Source organism: Ursus americanus, chromosome 36 (genome assembly GCF_024610735.1).
Source record: "Ursus americanus isolate L20-20 chromosome 36, mUrsAme1.1.p, whole genome shotgun sequence".
In the NCBI taxonomy this organism is placed as follows: Eukaryota; Metazoa; Chordata; class Mammalia; order Carnivora; family Ursidae; genus Ursus; species Ursus americanus.
In genome coordinates, this window is record NC_142162.1 from 19,383,332 (window position 1) to 19,405,650 (window position 22,319).

Consider the following 22,319-nt stretch of genomic DNA (forward strand, 5'->3'; position numbering starts at 1 on the left):
GGAGAATTCAAAAGTACAGTGGTTTGTGCTTTTACTTTGGAACTCTGGAAAGATAGGACCTCTCAGGGTAACACCCCCAACCAACCATGGGGTAAGCTGCAAGAAAACAGAAATAGCATTACAGTGACTGGGTAAGAGTGTATAAGGTAACATCTCTAGTCTTCCTTAATGCCCATGGTGCACGGAGAAGATCCAGAAGTTTTCACATGCCCCATGACAGATGGCACCACGAGTTGCCAAGGTTATTGATCAGATGCCATGAGATTACTACAGGTAATAGCAAAATGACAATGCAACCCAAGTCTCAGTGAGCTGTTTAAGCTAGGAAATGAATGAGAGTCAGCTCTCAGGAGAACTCTAGCAACCACTAAGCGCAACGCTGGAGCCTCATCAGCAAGGAGATAGCCAAACTCCTTGGGAACCATCATCATGCCTTGCCTGGTACCAAGAGAGCAGACCACATGCCACACCAGCTGTGGTCACTTCAAGGGCAGAAGCAGAAGGACAAAAAAACACTACTGCTCTGAGAAGAGCAGGAAAAGACATCGGAGCCGGGACACTGTGCAGATCAGTCCTCTGCCAAAACAATGAGGCTACCATGGTGCCTCCACATACCCAGATGGCATTCTGGGAAAGAAGAGGGAGAGGCGAGTATCTTTGAGAGATAGTGGAGTTGATTGTGAAAGACAATTTTGACTGAACCTTTACCCGAAAAGACTCTTCAAAACAGAAAGAACTGAATTTCTTCAAGGTGACAAATAAAAGCTTCTTTCTCCCACCAGAGGGAGTAAGATGAGATCAGTAATACAAAACAAACAAACAAAGGTACTTTGTTGACACAGATGAGCTGTACTGGCAAACTGCAGTCCCATTATGTGTGTTTATTTTTAAAATGTACAAAATGTTCACACATACTTTGTCAATATATTGGAATACTTTTTCATAAAATCAAAGTGGTAAGTATATACATCAAATTGGTCTAATAACTGATAGAAAATTTGAGTGTCAAATATCAGTATCTGGATTCTCAAGACTGAAGAAAGCCACTTTTCCCATGGATTCATTGGAATTAGCAATATTTAAAAAGCTCAGTACGAAAACACTATTGAATTAGTACTTTCTTCTACCTGTACTACATGAACTAAATTACATATGACCCAACTTGACGGAGCAGAATCACAGGCTGCAGTGCATTACAGTTACCTGGAGAGAAGTAATTCTGTCATAGTGAATTGTGGTCATCTCATTCTCTGTCAGAGCATTTCCAGTCTGGTCGTTAATCTCAAAACCAGTATAGAACTTAAGCATGTCCAAAAGCTGAAAGGATACATTTACATTACTAAACTGTCTGAACATAAGAACAAGAAACCATTAACAAAAACTCTTATAAAGAATAAACAAGTCCACGTAACTTCTCCGAGGTGCTGAAGAACTCTGGAATATAAACACCGTAACATGTATGTTAGAACATACCAAACGTGTTATTTGTCTGCGAATAAAGTATGAGTCTAGTAAATAAATTGCTGAAGTCTATTTCATACACATGGTCTACTTCTACAGAGAGGAACTTAAGCTGCAACCTCAATAATGAGCAGACATTAAGGATCTAATCAAAGGAAGCCAAACACTAATGGAAAAAACACAAACTCCATGACTGCAAATTTACAAAACTAGACCAGTGGGGGGAACCCGTAAGGTCTTTTACTTATGCCACTTAATACAGAATTTTCTGAATGAAGGTTTTGGAATTCATAATTGGAGATACTCTCCTCTGTGTACTGCTTCTTTTGGGAAAAGCAGCAAGGTGAGGAAAGCTAAGATATTTATTCTTCTCATCAGTCTCCATGGCCATTGAGCCCTTTCTTTGGCCTAGTTACTGCTGCTAATGAAGGCCTGCTTTCCCTTCGTAGCAATGGCATCAAGAGTCTACTGGCTGCATTCACCCCAAATCTTTATTATTCTTAATTCTAATCTATGGAAGATCAGAGATGAGAATTTAATATGTTGTAATATATGTGGCAAATCACTGGATAGAAATTTAGTAAGAGAATGAGAAAAAATACAGATATAAGATAAAAGAATTCTTGGGGTGCCTGGGTGCCTCAGTCAGTTAACTGAGGTTAACTCTTGGTTTTGGCTCAGGTCACGATCTCAGGGTTGTGAGCCTGAGCCGCTCCAGTGGGGCTCTGCGCTCAGCGGGGAGGCTGCTTGAGATGAGATTCTCTCTCTCTCCCTCTCCCTCTGCCTCTCCCCTGGCTTGTTAAAAAAAAAAAAAAAAAAAAAAAAAAGATAAGAGCATTCTTAAAAGAATACGTGAACACACTAAAATTACATTTCCATGTACAATCTCATTGAAAGGCAAGGGTTAGAAGTCTGTTAGAAGACTTTCCTCCCGAAAAGGAGATGTGAAACAGGAAATGTAAAACAGGAATACTTCTTTCTACCCAAGGTAGCAAACGAGCACATCCATGCTATCAACTGTCTCTGTCACCATCATCTTATGGAAAGACAGCCATAATATTAGGGCAGAGTTCTCTTGAAATTAACGCTCATCATCTATTGTATTCCACAGTGGTTACCAACATAAAATATAGGAGTATGTGGGACTACATTGCCAAAATTATAATTTAGTCCAACGATAAAATCACATGATTAACAAAAACTCTTCATTCATTCATTTTCTACATTAAGACTTGATTTTACTTTAAAATGACTAATTAGGAATTTATATTATTCAATTCAATATTTAGCAAAATTTCCTTTATATCATCCACTGGTATTCTTAGTTACATGGCAAAAAAAAGATCAATTTAGAAATGAAAACATAGTTCAGATATATCCATGCTCACCTGGGAAAAAAGGTGGCCATCCTCTTCCCTATGAACAAGATTGGAAAGGTAACAGTGAACCAAAAGGTGGGAGTCATCCAGGATGGTATTAAACCAGCGCCTTGTGGGGAGCAGGGCCTAGAACAAATAAACACCAGGGCAATAAGTCTGTATGTTCTCCGCAGCTAGAGGTAAAATCTACTATTTTGCTTAGAAGTGTCAATCACATACAAAGTACCCTCTAGTCTCCCAAAAGTCATGGTGCACAAAATAAGGGGTCTGAACAATGCTGTAAATAAACTCAGTGGCAACGTTTAAAAATAAAATCCAGCACTGGAAGAAATTTCAGATATATAAGCCAGTAGTTTTCAAACAAAATCCTACATGAAATCCCAATATGTATTGTGTATAGACGTAAAAATGGTGCTACTCTGAGAGAAAAGGGACTGGGGACCCCTATGTGGAGACTTCTTTCTCCATATCTTCTTCCCATATCCCCCCCGTGATAGTCAGCAAGACAATGCCGAGATACTGCTATCAGTTTGAAAACCACTAATCAAATATCCTCATTTTACAGACGAGGTTATCGAGATCCTCAGAGGTTATAAATTAGTTACTGGCAGAACTAGAATCTGAATAAAGATCTCATGAATGGCTGCTAGCCCAATACTCTAATCCTTATGTCAAGAAACCACCCCGTCTCTCCAGATAAGAAATGAACACAAAGGATTTTCTTTCAATTTCCTGCAGTAAAGAGGGAAAGGAAAGGAAATGAATTCAATCTGAATTACACCAACTCTGCATCTGAACTTTCTGTCAAAATCTTGCACCTAATAATATGAAATCTTCTTTAAGAATCTTAATTTAAAAAATTGACAATAGCAAATACATCTTTTTTCATCAACAATATTAGGCACATTTAGACAAGTGAGATTATTAAGAGATGGCCATAAACCCATAACTTCAGCCGCTATTAAAACTCTGTGATGGGGGAAAAAACCAAACCAAAAACAAAAACCTCTATGATGGGGTATTAAAATATGACAGAAAATAAAAAGCTATTGCTAGACTCATGTTTAATAACTACACTATATTCATATTTTTTTCTACAAACAACAGCCATCTGACAGTTATTTGAAAACCTCAAGGGCCAACTGCTTTTGACTTGCCTCTCTTTGTGACACCTAGAAACAGGTAAAAAACCCAAGGCCAGTTTGAAGTAATGAAGAAATATTTCATATAGTCATATGCTTAACCTTATCCCCCTTAAAGATGAAGTAACAGAAGAGTCACTGCACATTTTTTACCTCTAGGTCAATCATAAGTTCAATGAATCTTTCACAGTAATGAACTTTGTCCATAGTGACTGGTTCTAGACATAACAGAGAAAACATGTTAGAATTTTCTTACTTAGGCCATTCAGTGTACTATATCTTACAACTGGCAGTTATTTAGTTATTGAAACTGTCATTTGTCTCTTACTCATCAGGACAGGATCATGATGCAGAGTAAGGACCCAACCTATATTTCAAAAAAGGCAGGCCTTACCCTTATGTTTAGCTCTACAAATATAAGAAAATGAAAAACCTATCTTGGGTTAGAAACACATTTTAAAAATCAGGTTTGCAAAAATATTTTAAAAGTGCTTAGATCTACTAATGTCTGTAATAATTAGTCATAAAAAATGACTTGTATTAAATGACTAGATTTGAAAAAACCAAGTGATACAAAAACTAAAAAGGGAGTGTAAAACAAAACAAAAGTAAACAGGCGGTTCTTCCTCAGTTCTTGACTCACTTTCCTTCTTGCTTTCGCACACTAAACTTCTAGAACTTCTCTCATAACATAAACACATATAGAATATGTGTACATGCAGACATAGACAGATAATCTTTAGAATGCAAAGAAAATGGATGGGAAAGGTATGCACCAAACTAATTAATGAGACAACTATTATGAGCTTTTTTCCACTATATATATATTACTTTTGATATTAAAATGTCAATGACAGAGCAATAAAATATTTTTAAATCACCTTAATTTATGCTATTCATGAATATTAACGTAATGTTTTTTAAAAACATTTACTTTTGTTTTTAAATAATCATAACCTTGTAACATGATAAACTTTTAGAGTACAAGTTTTGCTTTTTTTTTCTAATGCCAGGTAATAGTCTACCATTTTACCAGCTAAACCATCCTGCCAAGATTGTGTCAATTAAAAGGTAATTCCAGGGTCCCCACTGCTGCTTAGTCTAAGGACTCCCAGCAGCGACTAATCCCAGTGCTTACATTTAACCTATCGATGCTTAAATAAATCCACATAATTTAATTTACTTGTAGCAGACAGGAAAACAGAAGGTTTTATCTGAAGAAAGAAATGTGAATACTTTTGTGACTAATATATAGAAATATTAAGTAGAACTTTTCTAGTTAACACATGCTCCAAATCCAGATCTTGAAATAACATAACCATAAAATTTCACAGCTGGAAAAGACCTCAGAGAATGCCTGTTCTAGCTCTTCATTTTCCAGGTGAGAAAGTGAAAACCAGAGAAAACGACCTGGTAAAAGTGTAGAACAAAATAATGGCTGATTAGAACTGGAATCCAGGTTTTCTGAGACATAGTCTAGTCACACAGATGTTGAAACTAAAGAATTTAAAGGAGCAACTTATAAATTAAATCCATTCAAACTAGTCCTCTGCTATTTTTTATTCTTGTTACTGTAAAAGAAAAATATTTTTGTCCAAAATTTAAAAAGTGAGCAAACTCTATACTCTGTATTTTTATTTATAGTTTGAGAAAATTACTGGCAATGACCTATTTAAAATTAAAATTAGAACATGATGCTTGCCACTCAGCTTCTGAGCTCTGGTGAATAAAGCTGCATGTTTTTATGTAAGTTGGCCCTACTGGGCATATTGTTTAGAGCTGAAACCTTGTCATACGAATTTCAGACACCAAGATATCCTTATCATTTGCTTCTTCCGTATATTGTGGGATTTTTTTTCCTTTCTTCTGACAGCAGTCCTGACATCTCAGATCAACCTACACAGATTTCCTTTATAACAACTGATATGGATATGTTGTTTTTCATGATGCTGTAAAATGAAACTATAATCCTTATTTTTTTAAAAAACAGTTTTCTGTTTTCTCACTATATAATCCGTCCATCTTTACCCTCCCTGAACTGGCACACTACTTTCATCATCCTGTTGGTTCCTGTGCCAGAGAGTTAACAAATTGTGATTAAAGCTCAAGGTCAATCTAAGACATTTTGTTTTCTGGCAATAAGTGAACTAAGGCAACAGCTGGTGGTTTGTAGATTGTTAAAATTATGGCAGGTCCTGTGTTGCTGTTGTTACTTGATTTTCAAACCTTGCTGATGACCCAAGATTAACAACATTCCATAGAGATGTCAATTTTTATGGCCCTAATTATTACAGGTATTAGTAGTTCTAAGCACTCATTACTACCTTTTGTGCCCCCCCCCCAAAAAATCTAAGTTTTCCTCCTAGATTTAAGCCACTTAACTGAAAGACTTAAAAATACTACTATTAAGTGACTTAGATTATTAGCATATGACAATTTTTTTTTATACCGATGCTGGGAGTAATCTTAGGCCTCAAATCAGGTATAGCTGATGGACAGCATTAGTATCTATTCCTTGCTGGATTATAAGTGTGGTTTTCGGCTGTAAAATATTACTTGGAAGGTCGGCATTTATAAGTAATCCTGTTGTATTTTAGTTTAAAAAAAGCTACAATCTCTGATGCAAAAATATAAATATGGTATATCCACAGAGCTGTTCTTAGATTACATCCCACTTAGAAAATTTTATTAACCAATGACCTATCTTATATAGCATATATACACCTTTATTAAGTAAAAAATAATCTATGTACATTGAATAAATGCTTATAAAGATCTGACAAACCCAGCATAATGGAATTAACCCCTCATGGTATACAGGCGTTATCACATATACACACAAATACAGTATAATCATGGTATATTTTTAAGTAGATCGTCTACACAGCATATATTTGTTTCATCAATAAATGGAGGCCATGTTGGAGGGAAATCTTTCCCATTTTATCTTGTAGCTCATACCTCAAAAATAATTCTCGCCCCTCCAAACAGTATTTGATGCTATTTAAAAACACTATTTAGCACCATACTGGCAATGCCACGTTGGGTATGTGATGGTCTTGTTCACCACTGTATCCCAGTACCTTGTTCAGGACCTAAGTCTAGCAAGCAAACTTAAAAAATATTTGCTAAATCAATGAGTATTTCAATAACCATGCAGGTACCTTTAAAATATATGAACTTTTAAGGCAGTCACAATATTCACACTGGTAGTCACAATATTCAGACTGGTAATATACATGAAAAGGGGAGGACAGATATGTTGTCCTAATGATTTAAAACTATTCTAAGAGCAGGTTTTAGACTAGAGACTAGTAAGCACTACAGGGGCACCCGAATGACAACCTCACAAATGAGCTAAGAGAAGATAGTTACCAGAAAGTGGCACTGATTTCAGCACAGAGATAAACTTCTGTATGAGTTGTGAAAGAAATCTTCTTTCTTGATAGGCTCTAAAATCAGAGAATAACATTGACCAAATTATTTTTGAAAAATAATTATTTCAAAAGTAAAATTTAAATGTCGAACAAGCCTTTCCTACACTGTTCAAATGTTCCATTTCTCTCTGAAACTGGGACCATAATTTGAACACACAGCTGCTTCTTTGTATGTAAATAAAAGGCTACATGGAGAAAAGAAGAGCCTCATTACTGGTATAATAAGCCAGCCATGAACACACCCCTTTCTCTTACTGTGGAAGTTTTCACTTGTGATTTAAAGGTCAGAACTAGAAAGGGGTTTTCAAAATTTCATTTAGAGTCTGCCCTTAAGGTTCAAAATTTAATGTTTAAGTATGTAATTAAAATAAGATAAGCAATTTTATACTTTTAATATGTTTGAAGTATCACACATACTAGAGTATTACAATGTCTAAAAATTAAATGTTGGTTTAAAAAAACAATTTGTTACTCATTACTAACTTAAGATACACTATGTACCAATCAATCAACAAACATTCACCAGGTATTGGACAGCTGTAAATGATTATGCCAGTCCTGCTGGAAATACAAAGTAGGGGAATGACTAAAATGTGCAAGTATTATAAAGATAATCAGTAACAGAAAGCAACATGTAATTAATAAAACTGGCTGACATTAATTGAGCACTTAGTGTGCCAGGATCTAAACTGTGTTAAGTACTTCATATGAATAATCTCATTTAAGACTAACAACAGTCCTATGAAACAGGTACTACTTACTGTCCCAATTTCACACTGGTGCTGAAAGAGGTGAGGTTAACTTGCCCACAGTTACATAGCAAGCAAGTGTGGAGTCTAGTTAAGTGTGAGTGTAGAATCTTTTCTCTAAATAATTATCCATATTCTAACCATTACAGACAGCCGGCGTTTCAATCAAAAACACACAGCATGTTTTTGGAATTCAGAAGAAGAAAGCACTGTGGCCTAAAGTAGTTTGTCTAGACGTGCTCAGGTTAACCTTCAATTAAGTAGAGTGGAGGGGAAAAGGTACTTAGGGAAGCACTGTTTAAGAAACAATGAATAGGGGCGCCTGGGTGGCGCAGTCGTTAAGCGTCTGCCTTTGGCTCAGGGCGTGATCCCGGTGCTCTGGGATCGAGCCCCATATCAGGCTCCTCCGCTGGGAGCCTGCTTCTTCCTCTCCCACTCCCCTGCTTGTGTTCCCTCTCTCGCTGGCTGTCTCTCTCCGTCAAAATAAATAAATAGAATCTTTAAAGAAAAAAAAGAAGAAAAGAAAAGAAACAATGAATAGATGAGGCCAAGGATTTAGGGGAGTCACAAAAAATAGTTGGGGGTTTCTGAATGCCACTACAAGGAGTTTAGAGTTTATCCTATGGGAACCAGGAAACCACTGAAAGCTTGCGAATAGGAATATGGCAAAGAAAACAACATTTTCTTGTTGAAGAAATCTTCATCTTGATGAAGATGGCTCATTGTTGTGGGAAAGCTGGAAGAAACATCAAATAGGAACTTATTGTTGTGCTTTAGTCAGAAGCCGTGAGGGCTTGACTTAAGACAACAGCAGTGTGAATAGACAAGAAAGAAGAAAAAGGACTAAAGATGATCCAATAGGACTGGGTGATGGGATATGAATTGCTAGTCAAAGGACTGGAATATTCCAAGCCCTACTGTCTGGAAGCATTAAGAGAAATTGGCCAGAAAGGCAAGTTTAGGAGGAAAAACAATTAATATTACTTAAGCCAAAATGGGGTTCATAGCAAATAGAAGTACAACTGATCCTTCAATGGCATGGGTTTGAACTGTACAGGTCTACTTACATGTGGATATTTTTCAATAAATACACTACAGTACTGTGAATACATTTTCTCTTCCTTATGGTTTTCTTAACATTTTCTATTCTCTGGCTTACTTTATTGTAAGAGTACAGTATATAATAAATATAGTATACAAAATATGTGTTCATTGACTGTTATTAGTAAAGCTTCTGGTCAACAGTGGGCTATTAGCAGTTAGGTTTTTGGGAAGTCACAAATTATATGTGGACTTCTGACTGTATGGTGGGGGGGAATGGTGCCCCTAACCTCCATGCTGTTCAAGGGTCAACTGTATACAGCAAAGAGTTATACGAAGATAGGAAAGCAGAGAAGATAGGGCCACAGAGATTTACGGTTAAGTCATATTGCGGTAATGGGAAGAGCGGGTTTAAAAAAAAAAAGAGTTGTCAAGTAATACAGATGTCATGTGACTAGTTCAATCAAGAGGCTGTTGGGTGGGAAGACATGATGAGAGATGAGACTAGAGTTGGTAATTAAAGAAGGAATTTTCCTACTCTGACCCTAATATTTTGTCCTTATAGCTCACTCCCTTACACACAAACTCATTTGTCTGACATGCGGCTTTTTACAGTTCTTCCCATTTTTTGTAACCACCAGCATAACTCTAGGTTTCACTTCTCTTTGTACTCAACCCTCTTTTCAGGGTTTATGTATCTTACTAAATCATCTCACCCATACTTATGGCTGTCGTTATTAGCTACACATGTATAGAGCACTCTCCTAAGTGGAAGAAAAAATAAGCTAGAGCTACAAAGTTATCCTAGGTCCAAGGGAAGGGAGTCTTCAGCATATTTACATAAGTAGAGAAAAAGGAGTGAGTGGAAAAGAACAATAAAAGATGGAAACAGAACAAGGAGTGCTGCTGCAACAGTCACCACGTACGTAAGGCAAGGTCACAGTCAGACCAGTTAGCCTGAGAGAGAGAGAGAGAGAGAGAGCGAGCTCTTAGAGTATGCAGATCTTTCCTCCTTGTGTCCTACTAATACACTTTGTTCAGTGTAAATAAATACTTGCTGCCAGACTTACCCAACTGATAATAAATATTACTATTAAAAGAACCCATAACCCTCACCTGCTTCTTTAATCCTTATACTTGATTTATTCTTCTCCCTAGCATGTATCACCATCTAGAATACTACATAATTGATGTTTGCTGCTGTCTTCCCCAACTAGAACGTAAGCTCCATAGAGAAGGAATTACTTCCATTTTGTTCTCTGTTATATCCCCTATACCTAGAATAGTACCTGGCAAAATATAAACATTCACTATTCGTTGAATGAATGAATGAATGGTGGTTGGAGTGTCTAAAAGTCATTGTTAAGAGCAAGGGAGTAAGAAAAGGAAAGAAAAGTTGAATTGACAGCCTGACAATTGTGGAGAAATAGAGAACCATCCATGACAGACAAACTATGGTCAATAGGCAGGGAGAAGATCAGTGATATACTTATCACTGGGGCAGACGGAAGAGAAAGAAGAAAAACATGTTGATGTTGTGACTTCCCCTTCAGATCTTTATGAAAAATATTCCTATGACAGTCAAAGCACTTCTTAATTACTTATTTGGTTCAACCTTACATAAAAGAAACAACAAACCAGTCAATATCATCTAAGACTCACAACCAGCATAACAAACCAACATGGAACAAAGCTTTGGCAACATACTGCTCTCTTGCTTCTGGATCCATCTTTTCATCATTCTTTTTAATCAAGTTCCAGAATTTTCTTAGCTTAGGTGTCTTTTTTAATTCTAACTCCAATCGTGCCTGAAAGAATGATGTGATATTAAATCAAAGACACACATGAAATAATGACCACATTTTGCTAAATTAACCCTTTCTTTATGAGCTCAATAGATATCACCTTATTTTACCTCATAATAATGACATTAGGTGAAACATCTACTAGCTTACACATAAAAACTCTAAACCTAAAAAAACTACATGTATGATAAGTTAATGCATAGTCAGTTAAATATATTTTCTAAGCAGGAAAGGGGATTTTTAGTTACCACTTTATATCCATATTAAAGCTACATAGTCTTCAACTGCATTTTCCACTTACATAACATATATACACGTAAGTTCCTGAAATTAGATACTTACAGGCTGTAAGCCCATCCACATTGGAAGGGAGATAAGCTGCTGTACTTGACTTCGTATCAAGTCTACTTCCTGTTAAGGCACAAAGAAAACAAATTTATAAGCACACCAGTATTTTAACTTAAATCTTTAGATAAGATTTCTTTACATAAGGAATAGACTACCTTTTTTAAGTCCTGGGGTGAAAACATGCCACCAATACTTTCAAATTAATGATATTTTAATACTTCATATTAAGGACCTGAAGTACCGGTTAGTGTTCCTATGTGCAAGAAGGCTGTGATGTGTCTTATGGAGAAAACACGTGTTACATAAGGTTTATTCAGACTTCAGTTACAGTGCTGTTGGCCATGAGTTCAATGTTAATAAATCAACAATATATTATTACATATGGTATCTTTAAACAGAAACACATAAAACAAGATTATGTATTGATCAACTGATGAAAATGTTGTGACTGTAGGCTTGTAGGCACCTAACCTTGTATTTTCCCTAAGAGCAATGGTTCAGTTTTAGCCAAATCAGTGTTTACAACTACTTCACAGACCTAACTACCTCAAGTAATGAGAACTGATGGCATACTGAAAAAAATCAAGTATTTCAATAATAAACTAGCTTTTAAGGTAACCAAACCTAGCACCAAACTACTAATACTAAATAAATCTTGTTTTTGTCCCATTACTGATAAAGAATCACGTCTATATGTTAGAGATGTAATAGTGGCCTCCACTCAGGGCTTCATAAATCTTTTTTTCAATGTCTTTACAAGATTCATGCAGGATAGTACCAACAACAAGTAGTAACCATCCATCAGTATCCAGTCTTAAGGTAAGAAAGAACCGGGGGCGTTCTCCTGCATGGGTCTAATGCACTATCACTTCAGAGGCACTTATTTTTAAATAAGTAGGTACAGACCTCCACATTACCACAGAAGAGAAGTGCAAATGAAATATTAATTACTGTAAATATTTAATTCTTTTGAAGATACTCTTGTGAAGGCTGAAAATGTGTCAGACACAACCCAAGAGATTTTCAAGATCATCAGCACCTGTCCCTGATCGGTCAACTCAAAACAGCACTCTCCTGCTGACCCGGCAGCTTGTGCACGAGGCACGTCCGAAAAGTAGTAAGGCTAGCTTCTGTGTCCAGCTGCGGCACAGATCTCATCACTCAAAGTTCATACTAGCCAGACGCTTCGCCGCTCTACCTTTGGAGAATTTCAGTTCTGATTATCATTTTTCTTAGAGTCTAGATAGAAAAAAGGAGATCCAATCCAAATCTATTTGAAAAATGAATGGATCTTCTAAAAGGTTTTTATTGAGAAGTGACTGAAATTAAGCTTTTGGAATTATCCTCCTTCTCCCCTATCATGGATAAAGAGTTGGCTATAGAGGTAATTTCATTTATGTTCAACTTAAAAAACAAGAAAATGTTAAAGTTTTCCCCAAAGATAGAGTAAAATTACCAAACTATTGAAGCAATGATCAAGAAAAAGCAGTAAGACCGTCTGTTCATGGAGTGAAAATTCACCATCAGTTTCAGCTAATGCTGCTTTCAAGATACACTTAAAAAAAAATGGGAAGTGGTCTGGTTTCTTCTTAAAAGTCTGAAAAGAGAAAGAACAAAAATTTATTTTGAAATGGCTTACTCTCCATTTTTTCCCCCTTAAACAAACATCAGTAGACACTTCAGGAGTCTATTAACAAAACCAAATAATTACAAAACATTTTTTTAAAGTAATCTCTATGCCGAACACAGGGGCTTGAACTCATGACTCCAAGATCTAGAGCTGCATGCTCTATGGACTGAGCCAGTCAGGTGTCCCTAAAATAATGGTTTTACTTCCTTTATTTTTTTCTTTTATGGATTATGCTCACATTTAGCTTAGTGTTTGTTTTCTAAGGATCTGAAATGTTTTAATTCTAAATTAAGCAAAAGAAACAACATCTTTAGCAAAAATTAGTTTCCCACTAACTAATCTCAAAGACAGCCTCTCCTGCTTTGTACTAGCTCTTTACTCTTAACATGGGATATACAAGAAGTAAACAATGTAAATATATTCGAGCTTCCCTCTGATCTACCTCCCCATCTAGTTACTTCCACACCTCTCTTCTTTCAGAGAAGTGCTCCAAATGTGTGTTCTACACTAGTTGTTTTCATTTACTTCTCTACAGGCTTCCACCCCCAGGACACCCCTGAGGCTGTTAGGGCTGTCAAGTCCAATGGACTCTTCCAACCCCCTATTCCTTTTCAACATGCTGAGGGCTCCTCTTCTTTTGCTGTGTACACAGCAGTATTCTAGGGTTCTAACTTCATTCTTTTTTTCCTCCTCCCTTGACTTCAACAACATATGCTAATAATTCCAAATACACATCCTCAGTCGATTACTCTCATTAACTCTACATCGCAGGATTCCTCTGCCTACTAGATAAGTTCATCTAGATATTCAAAAGGCAATTTAAACTCAGTAAGTCCAAAAATCAATTCAACAATTTTGTACCCTTAGCACTTGTCACCCCTCTATTATTACCTGTCTTGGTAAAGGGCAGTATCATCTCTTACACTCAGTTGCCCAAGCCTGGAAAGTTATTGAAAATAACATCCTTCCCTAATATTAATTATTCCACTATGAAATCCAGTCAATTCTACTTTCCAAATCTGTATGTATCCTCTTCTCTTCATCTGTATTTCTCTACTTCAAGTCCTAATCACCAAAATGGTCTTTATAAATGCGAACTGATCGTGTCATTCTTTAGCTCAAAAAATCTTCCCTCTCCCTTCCTACAGTAGCTTGAAGCAACTTCAAGAAATCCCCAGGATCCTTCAATAATACACAAGGCCCACAGTTTACTCTGGACTCTAATCTGCCCAAAGATGGCTCTTACTTAGTGAATATTCAAGAGAAGTGCCCATGCTTTTATCTTAAAGAGTTTAATACTTCCTCAATTTAGAGACCATTGCCATAAAAAGATGACAAATACCCATGCCTTTTCTTCATTTAAAAAAGCTGATGAGCTGACCATTTTATGCAAGAAAACCTAGATTTTGGACTCTACTGACCAAGCCTCTATTACACTAGCACAAAGGGAAAATGTCAGTCTACTTGATATTTCAAAAACGGAAAGCAGATCCTAAATTGGGGATAAAGAGAAAACTGAAATTACAATGTAAATATCTGTCTTGACTTTGGCAACATTACTTTATGTATGGAAAACTACAAATATATATTCCCTGTTGTGAAAAAAGACATTGGAAAATATTATCTCATTTGAGCATTATTTGTGCTAATATAAACTTCACTTCAATCTGATGAGAAGTCTTTATAATCCATGCCATTCTTCAAGCCCAAAATAGAAAAATAATTTCACTTTCAGAATTTTTCAATTCATAGTAAATTAGTTCGAACAAAGTACTGAAACCAAAAAAAAGAACAGTATTCTTCATATATCCATTTTCTTCTCAACCCTTACTTTATTATTGGGCAAAGTTCTGTTCTAAAAGCATTATTTATTATTAGTCAAAAGTTCTACTTTTTAATGGCTTAAAGTGAGCACAGGATGAAGTAATTTAAATCTGTTACCTCCCATGCAGGGACATTTTCTCTGAATTTCTCATTCACCATACAGCAGATTGACATTAAATAGGCCTTGCTGGACACCTCTGGAGAATAATTCATCCAGAGGTAATTTTCAAGATACTGGCTGTGAAGAGTGAAAAAGCACAGAATATTTTATTAGTTACCACCACTCACTATGTCACTTACCTGGAAAAGCATGATTATCTACAACTTTCTGAAAACTTCTTACAAACTATGTAACTTGAAAATCCTTCACAAATTTATCTGTAATCTAGGTCACTGCTATCTGCTACCAATTTATTTATCATGATTGCAGCTTTGGAGAATGAGAGTTTGTACTTTCAAGGTAGGAAGACAGCAAAGATTACTAACTTCTAATTATCACCATCAGAACACTGGATATTCCTTATCTCAAATACTTTCTGAAATAAAAAACCAAAATGATATAATGGGCAATTTCAGCAGATAAAAGTATCTGAGACATTAATACTACCTCATATGAGGACCAAATGACTTCCAGAAACCAAGAAAGAGACTTAATAAAAAGAAGCATTTTCATACTTAATTTACTAGTATTCAACATAAGTCAGTTTTCAAGGTAACCGGCAGTTTCCTTTCAAGACACCACAATTCTTATTTTAAGACTGTGGTGAAAATATTCCTTAATAAATTTAAGTATTTCTGATTTCTACAACATAACTTAGCTATTTTTTATCATTTAACATCAATTACCATACTCAGGTTAAAATACTCTTGAGCACCAATTAAAAGAAAAGCAAGGTGTTTTGTTCCCACTTTAAATCACTCCACATGCATGTTGCAATCACTCACATACATGTCTGCAGACCTATGTAAAAACCCACATAGTTAAGTGGTTTAGATTCTGCTGTAGCACTGTAATTTTTCTACTTCCTTTTATGCTCACATCAGTATTTCCATAGGTCTATCTTTAGCAATACTTACATTATTTAGAAGAACCTAGGAAACTGGGTAAGTGGAATTTTACTTAAAATGATGGTCAAAAGGCTCCAAGTAAGACACTTAAGTGCTCTTTCAGAAAAATAAAATGGCCAAAGCTTCATTTCATTCCTTTCTTACAAGTTTAAATTCCTTTTTCCTGAATTATACCCTCAGAACTTCTCTCAGCAAGTCTGTTGGTATTATTCTAGCTGTCTGAAATTTATTTCATGACAGGTTAGCTGGTTATATAATTCTTTCTGGATTGTTAGTGATTTTTTTTGTATTGGTCTCATTCTATTACATTCTCTATTACTACAATTGAGAAATCTACAATTAATCTATGCATTCTTCTTTGAGTAATGTCTTTTTTATCCTTCAGCAGATAAGATCTTCATTCCATCTCTGTCAGTCTTCAGTTGCTCTATTCAGAATTATTTTACTTCCTGAATCTAAAAGACTCATGTTTCAACTGTAGAATATTCTTAACCACCATCTCTTCTAAATTGCTACTCCCTCATTCTCGCTAAATCTCTTTTGAAATTCTTATTGGATTTTCTAATTTTCACGTCTGTATCTCTGAATTTCCTTTTATATCATTCAGCTCTATTTCTCTTTGCTATTATCTAATTAGTTTTCTATATTCTAGTTCACTAACCCCTCTTCAGTTCTGTCTAATGCACCTCAGGCCTATGTTGTTTTATTGTACTTTGCTTTATTCAGTTTTGCAGATGTTGGATTTTTCACAAATTGAAGGTCTATGGCAATGCTGCATTGACCAAGTCTATTAGCACCATTTCTTCCCAACAGTATTTGCTGTGTGTCTGTCACATTTTGGTAATAAGAATTACCAAAGAATCTGGCAATAAGAATATTTCAAACTTTTTGATTATTATTATATTTGTTATGGTAATCCATGATTAGTGATCACGACTTACTGAAAGCTCAGATGATGGTTAGCATTTTTTAGCAATAAGGTATTTTTAAATTAAGGTATATAGATTTTTTTTTAGACATAATGCTGTTGCACACTTAATGGACTACAATATAGTATAAATATAACTTTTATATACACTCGGAAACCAAAAAATACATGTGACTTGCTTTATTGCAGTGGTCTGGAACTAAACCTGCAATATCTCCCAGGTGCCTGTATTTAATTTTAAATTTCAATAATTTTTATTTGTTTTCCCCAAATCTATTCATTTTTAGTGTCTTGTTCCATGTTCACACGATTTCTTCTTTTATACTCATAGTAACTTTAAACATAATGATTTGATAGTGTATATCAATTATTTAATTACCTAAGGTCCTGGGTGGGTGGAGTGGGGATCTAATTCTGTTCTTTGTTATTTCAATGGACTTTTGCTTCTGGTTGATTATTATCCTAACATGCTTTGTAATTAGGGAATATGAACTCACCTTTACCAGGATTCTACAGGAATTTTTCTGCAATGCAACTGGAATACATATCTTCCCAGAATATCCTTATGTTTGTTTCTGCTGGATGCCTCAGAGATATCACTGGCTTGTCACAGTTTTTAATAGTAATGTTTTATCTTGGGTGTTAAACTCCAAACCCATTCTTAACATTTTCAGATGAGGAACTGAGACTATGAGAGTAGATGATTTGCTCAAGATGATACAGGTAGGTGGGTAGGGGGATGGGTGACATGGGGGATGGGGATTTAGGAGTACACTTATCAAGATGAGCACTGAGTGATGTATGGAGTTGCTGAATCACTATACTGCACCTGAACCTAATGTAACACCGTACATTAACTACACTAGAAGTAAAAAAACATGATACAGGTATCTCTATGGTATACAGACAATACAGATCTGACACCATCTTTAACTTCATCAAAGTAAAGCCTTTTAACTCACCTAAATTCCAAGAGCATTATCTTTCTGATGGCAAACCTGAAGTATAAAAATAATAAAAATGTTTAAACAGGAAATATAAGTATTTCAGAGTCATTAATGCAGATGCATTTTGGAATCTTGTTTTAATATTGACCCACATATCAGAATCATATTTTAATATGCATTGAAGAAAGCTAATTTTGCTTTTATACTTTTTCTTTGTATTTTGTCAGGGTAGTTTATTTTATTTTTAAAAACTAAGAAAAGTTACTTAAGTGAAATCTTATCCTACCCATATTAACAAACACAATTAGCAGCATGACATACTGAGATACAACACATAGGTTAATAAGGCAAATAATTTTAATGAGAACACAAATGTTCATCATTTCATATTATTGGATCACAATTGCCAAAGGGTAGCCTATCTTAATTTCTTGAGCACTGACCAACATTCTTTCATTTAATATTCAAAAGGAAACATTCTGAAGTCATGCCCTCCTGAAAGCACAAGGGACACATGTATCTCTATCATAAACACTGGAATCAGACTTTTCACAGGTTTCGTAAGTCTTGACCTAAAGCTACAATATGACAAAATTGTGAAAGGAATAGTAGACATCTCTCCTTACTAGACTGTCTTTTTTACATACAAGGACTTTGTTTTATAAAAATAAATAATGCTGTAGCTACCAGGTATCTCTCCAAAGGCAGGTTCAAATGTCCATTCATTCAGTTTTATCATTTTGCATATTGGAAATAAAGCAGTCAGACCAGAACACTGCCACTAGATAACAGCCTCCTGCTTTGAAAATTAAAAATGTAGGCATTATGAATTTATAATACCCCAAGAGACCATTATCCTGTCAAAATACTATTCCACTGATTTCTGATCTCTTCAGTAGTTTCACTAAGCAAGCAGTGTCAGAGATCTTTAGTGAGAACAGAATGTAGGTTTTTACTGTGCAAAAGCACAAAGATATAACACTGACAAGGTACTGGCTTCTACAGCCAGCCAACCACTGAGTGGATATAACATCCTGTGTGTCAGACACACTGTCTCCAGCTGCAGACATGTTGGGGAACAGAATTCACTCAGTGCTCACAATGCACTCAAGGGCTTGCTTAATTTCTTCAGCCACAAAAAGTACCTCATGATGAAAGAAAGAAAAAAATACCAGCTCATGAGATAGAAGATAGTATTCCGGGGGTGCCCAGGTGGCTCAGCTGGTTGAGCATCTGACTCTTGGTTTCAGCTCAGGTCATAATCTCAGGGTCCTGGGATGGAGCCCTGTGTTTGGCTCTGCACTATGCGTGAAGCCTGCTTAAAATTCTCTCTTTCCATCTCCCTCTGCCCCTCCCCTGCCCTCTTGCTCTCTCTCTCCCTAAAAAAAAAAGAAAAATAATAAATTAATTAATTAATTTTAAAAAAGAGGATTGTATTTTGGTCATGACTCAGCGTTACTCTCACATCTTTTAAATATTCTGGGACCCAGCTTCCTCATATTCAAAGTGGAAAAGTGGCCAATTTATATTTGGATGACTGAACAAAAGAAAAGTCAAGATAGGTCAAGATAAAGCAAAAACACTCAATTTCTCTTCTAGCAGTCTTGGTGGTATTCATTAAATTTGGAGTTTTATTCTGCCAATAAGCTTTGCTGCTATAATGCCACTGCATCTTCTCTTGGGAAATAATTGTGTGAAAACATGAGGTCTGGAGTTGTGGCAGTCCTCTTGCAGCCACACAGGGAAAGCCAAAAAAAAAAAAAAAAAAGGAAAAAAAATCGTGAAAAGGCTGACAAAGGCCCTCACATTAACTTCTGAACTACCCATTTCCAGATTTACTGGAAAGAAGATGATTAAAAAAACAAGTAATAGTGAATAAAAGAAGCCAGCCACAAAAGAGTATACACAATGTGATTCCATTTATTTAAAGTTTAAAAATAAGCAAAACTATAGTGTTCATGCTTCCACACTTATATCTTAAAATGTTAAAGCAAAGGGCCATGCAAGGGCTTCTGGGATTCCGACAAATTTTGGCTTTTATTACCCTGGTGGTGGTTATGAATGATAATAATTTAGAAGGCTAAACATGTCTGTTTTATGCCCTTTTCTGTGTTATGTTTCACAGTAAAGGGGTTTAAACATTTTTTTAAGTTTTTAAAATTTATTTAAGTAATCTCTACATGCCATGTGGGTCTCAAACTCATGACCATGAGATCAAGAGTTGCATGCTCTTCTGACTAAGCCAGCTAGGCATTCTGGGGTTTAAACATTTCAAATAAAAACAAATATAAACACTGGCAAAGTAAACTACACTATAATTCACTCTTATTTGCTGCATAAAAACCCCTTAGATGGATTCCTAACAGAATTAATAGTCACACCAAAGTGTGCTGGTTAAGGGAGTTCTAAAGGGCCATGGACCCTGCACTACTTAAGAAGAGAGTATTGGATAAGGGTCAAAGAACGAGGATTTAATACCCAGCTCTTCCTCCAACTACTGGGAAACATTTTGGGCTACTTAACCTCTCTGTACTGTAGTTTCCTCATCAATAAAACGAGGATAGTACTATCACACGGTTGTTGTGATGAAAAATGAGCTACTATATAAGCAACATGCTTAGTACAGAATCTAACATAGAAAGCACTCAACAAATAACAATTATGATTATTTTTAAGATGTTAAAATCAAACAGATAAAAATATTAAGATACGCTGGCCAAATTTGATAGTGGTAAGGATACCTAATATGAATCAATTGTGTAACAGACCACACATTGCATGGCTGACTGGGTGATATGGTATTTTACTACTTTTGAGATCTTAAAAGTTATCATTTATACCATAAGAATATTAAGAACTGATTAATTTCCCAGATTCCTCCTACAGAAATAGGGTTGATATGCAAAAAATGTGTATTACAGGACCCTTAATGTATACTAAGAGTACCTTATAGCTATAAACTGCCTATTTTTTTTTTTTTAAAGATTTTATTTATTTGACAGAGAGAGCACCGGCGAGAGAGGGAACACAAGCAGGGGGAGTGGGAGAGGAAGAAGCAGGCTCCCAGCGGAGAAGCCTGATGCGGGGCTTGATCCCAGAACGCTGGGATCACACCCTGAGCCAAAGGCAGACACTTAACAACTGAGCCACCCAGGCGCCCCTACACTGCGTATTTTGATAGCCTACAAACAAGTTAATAAATCTTACATCAAGCCATTCCCCCATAATGAAGATGCTCCCAGCACATAATGCAGCAAGACAGCTTCCTCAGGCACTAGTCTAAAAAATGGTCATTTAAAAATGTAAACACACATTATTTACCTTAGGGGATGGGAATTCAAGAGTACACTTACGATGAAAACATACATATACATTACAGTTTATGTATTACAGAAGTGCACTTAACTTTCTGAACTTTGAAATGTGAGGGCAGAATGTAGTCAGTTTACTTTTATTTAAGTATTCAAATGTGTACAGGTGAGAAAATGACTATTAAGAGTGCTATGATAAATCCTAGTGAGCCTGGCCAGCAAGAGTTACTTCCTTCACAATTAAAACCAATGTAGCCAAGTATGTACTTTGAAAAATCACTGGCAGCTTTTGGTTATTAGTTACATAAAAATTATCTTTAAGGAAGAAATATTAATAGCTAAGGTTTAAATGAAACAAACAAAACCACAAACAATTACTTTCCACTGGAGTAAAAACCTGCTCTGAAGAGACAGAAAACTAGCTGTGAAGGCTCAAGATAATTTTCAGATTGGTATTCTCTTAGTATGTAAGAAAAAAGAATCCTAGAACTCACGCACCCACTCGTCTTAACTTTTATTAGGCAATCTCATTCATACCCATTCCCAGACCAACAAGTCATACGTTATATATGCTCAAATATCCTTTTTCAGAGGATTTTTCCCTGATCATTCAATCTGAAATGGACCTTGTCATTGTCTATCTAGACTAGAACTAGAACATAAGCTCAGTGAGTAGAGACTTTATCTACCATGTTCACTGTTGTACCTTAGCATTGAAATGGTGGTTTAAACAAAGTAGGCTCAACCCTATCCTCTTTTCTGAGCTCTGTGCTGATACCAAATGCTTATTCTACATCTCGATCTGCAGGGCTCTTTAGTACACAGAATTCAACATTTCCAAAAGTGGACTAATGATCTATGCCCAACTCCACCCCTAACGACAATAGCAGAAATCAGTAATGGAACCACTACTTACCCGGCAACCTAAGCCAAAAATGTAGAGGAGTCACCTTTGATTCTCCCCTTTCCCTCTACCACCACATCCAACCACCTACCATCTTGTCATTTCTATCTCAAGCTGGCACACCTCTTTATCTCAGTCTTCCAAGCTAGTTCAAGCCATCACTATAGTGAACATAACTACTACAATACTCACCTAATTTCTTATTTCTTACGCCCTCCAAATTCCCTTTTTAAAATGTCACCATCACGCTTACATGCTTAATTGGCTTCTCATTATTCTTCAGATAAGAAACAAAATCCTTAGCATGGCCTTTGGTCCTGCCTCCTTTTACACGCTCACAAATCA

The 22,319-nt window shown here is 35.9% G+C and overlaps 1 protein-coding gene across 1 annotated transcript in view; it reads right to left on the reverse strand.

Moving 5' to 3' along the window:
* The window catches only part of AQR (aquarius intron-binding spliceosomal factor), an 83,861-nt gene that overhangs the window by 54,631 nt on the left and 6,911 nt on the right, over positions 1–22,319 (reverse strand). The window contains exons 4-12 of the mRNA XM_045815898.2: positions 17,775–17,810; positions 14,934–15,054; positions 12,819–12,959; positions 11,357–11,425; positions 10,917–11,017; positions 7,358–7,434; positions 4,136–4,200; positions 2,850–2,966; positions 1,204–1,317 (exon numbers count right to left, since the gene is read on the reverse strand). Of these exons, the coding sequence (XP_045671854.1) occupies positions 1,204–1,317; positions 2,850–2,966; positions 4,136–4,200; positions 7,358–7,434; positions 10,917–11,017; positions 11,357–11,425; positions 12,819–12,959; positions 14,934–15,054; positions 17,775–17,810 (841 nt within the window). The remainder of the gene's footprint in view (positions 1–1,203; positions 1,318–2,849; positions 2,967–4,135; positions 4,201–7,357; positions 7,435–10,916; positions 11,018–11,356; positions 11,426–12,818; positions 12,960–14,933; positions 15,055–17,774; positions 17,811–22,319) is intronic.